This window comes from Camellia sinensis, chromosome 9, assembly GCF_055761805.1.
Source record: "Camellia sinensis isolate YWXY chromosome 9, ASM5576180v1, whole genome shotgun sequence".
Lineage (NCBI taxonomy): Eukaryota > Viridiplantae > Streptophyta > Magnoliopsida > Ericales > Theaceae > Camellia > Camellia sinensis.
The window spans coordinates 45885001-45889034 of NC_138969.1; the positions used below are offsets into that span (position 1 = coordinate 45885001).

Consider the following 4034-nt stretch of genomic DNA (forward strand, 5'->3'; position numbering starts at 1 on the left):
CCCCAAATTATCTGGCTCATACGTTTCTCCTAGAAGCCATTTAAGAACAGAGAGTTTTTCACTTGAAAGACCAGAATCAAGCCCAATATTGAAACACTGCTCAGTTTTCAAACCAATTACTTGATTTGAAATTTTCATCTGAATTGACTTCAGAAGTTCTGCCGTTGCATTCTCTTGAATCAATGGTAAGCGGAATAAATGTAAAACCCTTTCAGCAGGTTTTTGAAGCATGCTTGATTCTTCATCAACTGCACTACTCACATCCCCTGAAACCACAGCTCTGACCTTTGTTGGACGTAAAGGCCTAAATGCAGTACGTTTAGTAGATATTCTCGGTGATGGAATTTGATGCCGAAGCATGCCCCAAAGTAAATGATTTCTCTGCCTGAGCAAATTTCTTGGCAAAAATAGATTTTGTCTATGAGAACCCTACAATTATGAAAACAAAATGCATCTCAGGTTCAGCTACTAAAATCAGATGTAAGCACCCCTAATGCAGGGTACCAAAAACAAAATACATAAGATCGACAAAGATCACAAAGAAAGCATACTTGAAAGAATTCTGTTGCTGTAATTTCCCAAGCAGCAGCCATTTCCTCAAACTGCAAGAAATTTAAAAAAAAAAAAAAAATGTTATGGGTATGCCGGTAGGACAGAACTTTAAAGAAGTAGGATACAGTACAACTGGGGTCGCCGATTTTTTATAATGATTTGTGAAAATCTTTCAATTCAAGCACCTACAAATCTTTCACTTCAACTATATAACATATAAAATGACTTCATATATGCGTGTGAAAATCAATTAATCAAATAACAATTACAAATACATCAAGGTTATGAAAGTAACAACGATATAAATACACCATGTCACATCCCTAGCAAACTCTAGCACATAGGAGACCATGGAGAATTCTAGAAGGCCCTAGGTATTTCATGTACATATCCACTTGTACGTATATCTAGACTTGTAGATATTTGTATAGATATTTCTAGAAGACATTCTAAAATATTCTTGTAACTTGTAAGAAGACTTCCATGGGAAGCTTCTACATACCACTTTCTTTTGCGTTCTAGAATGCTCCAAAGGAGCCTATAAATAGGAGAGAAGCTCATTTGCCCCAATTTACACTCGTGAGATTAGAGTAATGCTACATACGTACACTTTTAACTCACAAATTCACCAATAATAATGTGACGAAAGGGTGGAGTCCAATATTGTTAAATGTATAACAAATCAAAAGTTGACACATGTAATATAACATCATTGTGGATCCAATTGTGAAACTTTTTTGTGTCTTAAAATTTTTCCTAAAACTATAAACCTAACCCACCAAACAGGCCTAAACATCAACATACGTCTGGCTTCATTTGATAGAAACTTAAAAACTGTCTAAAGAAAATCCAAAAAATCTTAATTTATTTGCTAAATCCATTTATCACCCCAAAAAAGAAAAAAATTTAAAAATCCTAAATTAGCCAATTTATTTATACTATAAACTCATTAGAAATTTTTTTTAGAAAAAAAAAATTTGACATAAACTCTTTTGGTAACAAGTGTTTTTTTAAGAGTTCTTATAAATTTATTTTTAACTAATAAATTAACTTTTTTAGTTAGAAAAATCCAATGGTGTACTACCACAAAAATACACAACTTTATCATAAAATTTCATAATATCAATTATAAAATTCATAATCTCACTAAAAATTAACGTAATAAAATGTTCAAAATTTTGTAATTAATGTTGTAAAAATTTGTAATTTGGTTACGGCATTTTTTTTACGTCAATTTGTTACAAGCTTACGCATTTTGTTATTAATTTTACAAAATTTTGTAATAAAATTACACTTTTTGTGATAAATGCTTATAGTGTGCACCCCTCATAATATTTCCCTTTTAGTTAACTCTCAAAAAAGGTTTTTGAAAAAGAGAGAATATCAAAAAAGTGGAGAAATAAAAAAATAATTACAAAATGATGAAAGTACAAGTGATTTATGCATTCAATTATACAAATAAATCTTGTACCTTTCTTAGTTGGAAAAAAAAAAAATTCACTTTCCACTTTTTTAAAATTCCCCCATTGAAAAACCACAACTTCGTGTATGTGAGACTTGCACCCATAAAAATTGGAAAAACTACCAGTCAGTGATACTATCAAAAAATTATAACTTTAATTATTAATGTGTATCAAATTTATCACTTAATTATCTGTAATTTCTTTAATAAAATTGCCCAAGTAACCTAACTCAAAGAATTCATAGAGAAGGTTTGAGTTGTGAGTCAGGTGTATTAGGATTTCTCTTTTCTTACAAAAATATAATGAATGGAGATTATGAGTTTATATATAATAAATACTAGATGGTGTGCACACCAATACAAACAAATTATATAATAACAATTGAACATAAATAAATAACAAAAAAAATTATCATCAAAATCATTAAAAAAACACCAATACAACAAAATAATATTAAGCACAGGCATTAAAATTCCAAAAAATAAGTAACTAGAGTATTCACCAACTATTCCATTCAAGGACCCAATAATTGGAGGTTGGGGAAGGTGATTAATATATATTTTTATTATTTGGGGGAAGACTCAGTCAAGTCAATTTTTGGGCACTTAATTGTCTACCCCTACTCTTCTCTTCTCTCTCTCTCTCTCTCTCTCCCCAAGATCTGAGCTACCATATTCAAGAAGGTTTAGAGAAAAATGTCTGGAACCAGAGACATTGATACAGGTCTCAATGATAAAAAGCGAAAAAGGATAAAGAGCGAGAGCTATGTACCAGCGAAGAGAGGCAGCGGCGACGAACGACGAGCAGCGGCGACGAACGACGAGCAGCGGCAACAAGCGAAGAGCAGCGGCGGTGGCGCGGTGGTGCCGATCGGCAAGGTAAGGAGGAGGAGCAACAAGGGAGGCGAATAGCAGTCGATGAATGAAAGGGATGGATTGGGGTGTGAGCTAGGTTTAATTGAGAATTGATTGTGTGTGTATGCATTTACTCAGTGCATCTCCAACTTTCACCTAATTTTTCACCAAATCTAAGTAAAAAAATGACCATTTTCTCAATCTGATACAGAATGTTCCAATGGTTGATTTTCATCAAATCTGCTCCAGGGACAACCGGTTGGTCGATCGGCCGGTCGACCGGCTGGCCGACTGGTAAGACAAAAAAAAAAAATATTTTTTTGAATTGTTTGAACCTACCTATTTGAACTGTTTGAACCTTTTAGTGGTTGACCGGTTGGTCGACCGGCTGGTTCATCGGTAAGACAAATATATATATATATATATATTTTAAATTGTTTGAACCAACCCATTTGAACTGTTTGAACCTTCTAGTAGTCGATCGGTTGATCAATCGGCCGGGCAACCAGCAAGTTGACTGGTTCAGCTCTTCCAACGGTCAGGAACAGTAATTTGGTAAAATCTGCAGCTTATTCTCACTTTGATGAATTTTTTAGTGAATTCTTAATTTGATACCAATTTGGTACAACCGTTGAAGCACCAAACAGTGACTTTTTCACCAAAATTCAAATTTGATATCAAGTTTAGTGAACTGTTGGAGATGGTCTTAGATAGATTTAGTCCAATGGTTGCAATTAAACCTATATATATATATATATATATATATATTATTTGGAAGGAAAAATGAAGTCAACGGTGGGTCAGGTCTGTTGAACTGGCGGGTTGGCTTTTATAAACTGCCACCCACACCGACCTGCTCTCCTTGAACCCTCCACCTGCGCAACCCGCCTATCAAAAGCAAAAAAAATGCACAGTTCAATGCGACTCGGTGTGATTTTGGCAATTTTATGCACAGCCCTAATTGGATCGTTGGTGATGGCATCATCCAGTAATACAAGAATTGGAAAGGACTTTTGATATTTCTTGTTCATGATTGGGTCTGTGGTGGTGGTAGAGATTTGCACTATCAAGTAATACAAGAATTGGAAAGGACTTTTTTTCTTCTTCTTCCTTTGGCAAAGAGTTTGGCTTGGTAAATAGGTTTATACTTGTAAAATTTAATACT

General features: G+C 33.9%; 1 protein-coding gene across 20 annotated transcripts in view; it reads right to left on the minus strand.

Annotated features, from left to right (window-relative positions):
• LOC114287012 (putative phosphoribosylformylglycinamidine synthase, chloroplastic/mitochondrial) overlaps positions 1 to 2965 on the minus strand; it is a 21324-nt gene extending 18359 nt beyond the window's left edge. For all 20 annotated transcript variants that reach the window (XR_014340954.1, XR_014340948.1, XR_014340956.1 and 17 more), the window contains exons 1-3: positions 2787 to 2965; positions 552 to 602; positions 1 to 429 (exon numbers count right to left, since the gene is read on the minus strand). The exon at positions 1 to 429 is cut by the window's left edge. Coding sequence is in view for 1 of the 20 variants with exons in the window: in XM_028230259.2 (XP_028086060.2) it covers positions 1 to 429; positions 552 to 593 (471 nt within the window). In the remaining 19 variants the exon portion in view is untranslated. The remainder of the gene's footprint in view (positions 430 to 551; positions 603 to 2786) is intronic.
• Between the last annotated feature and the right edge of the window lie 1069 nt (positions 2966 to 4034).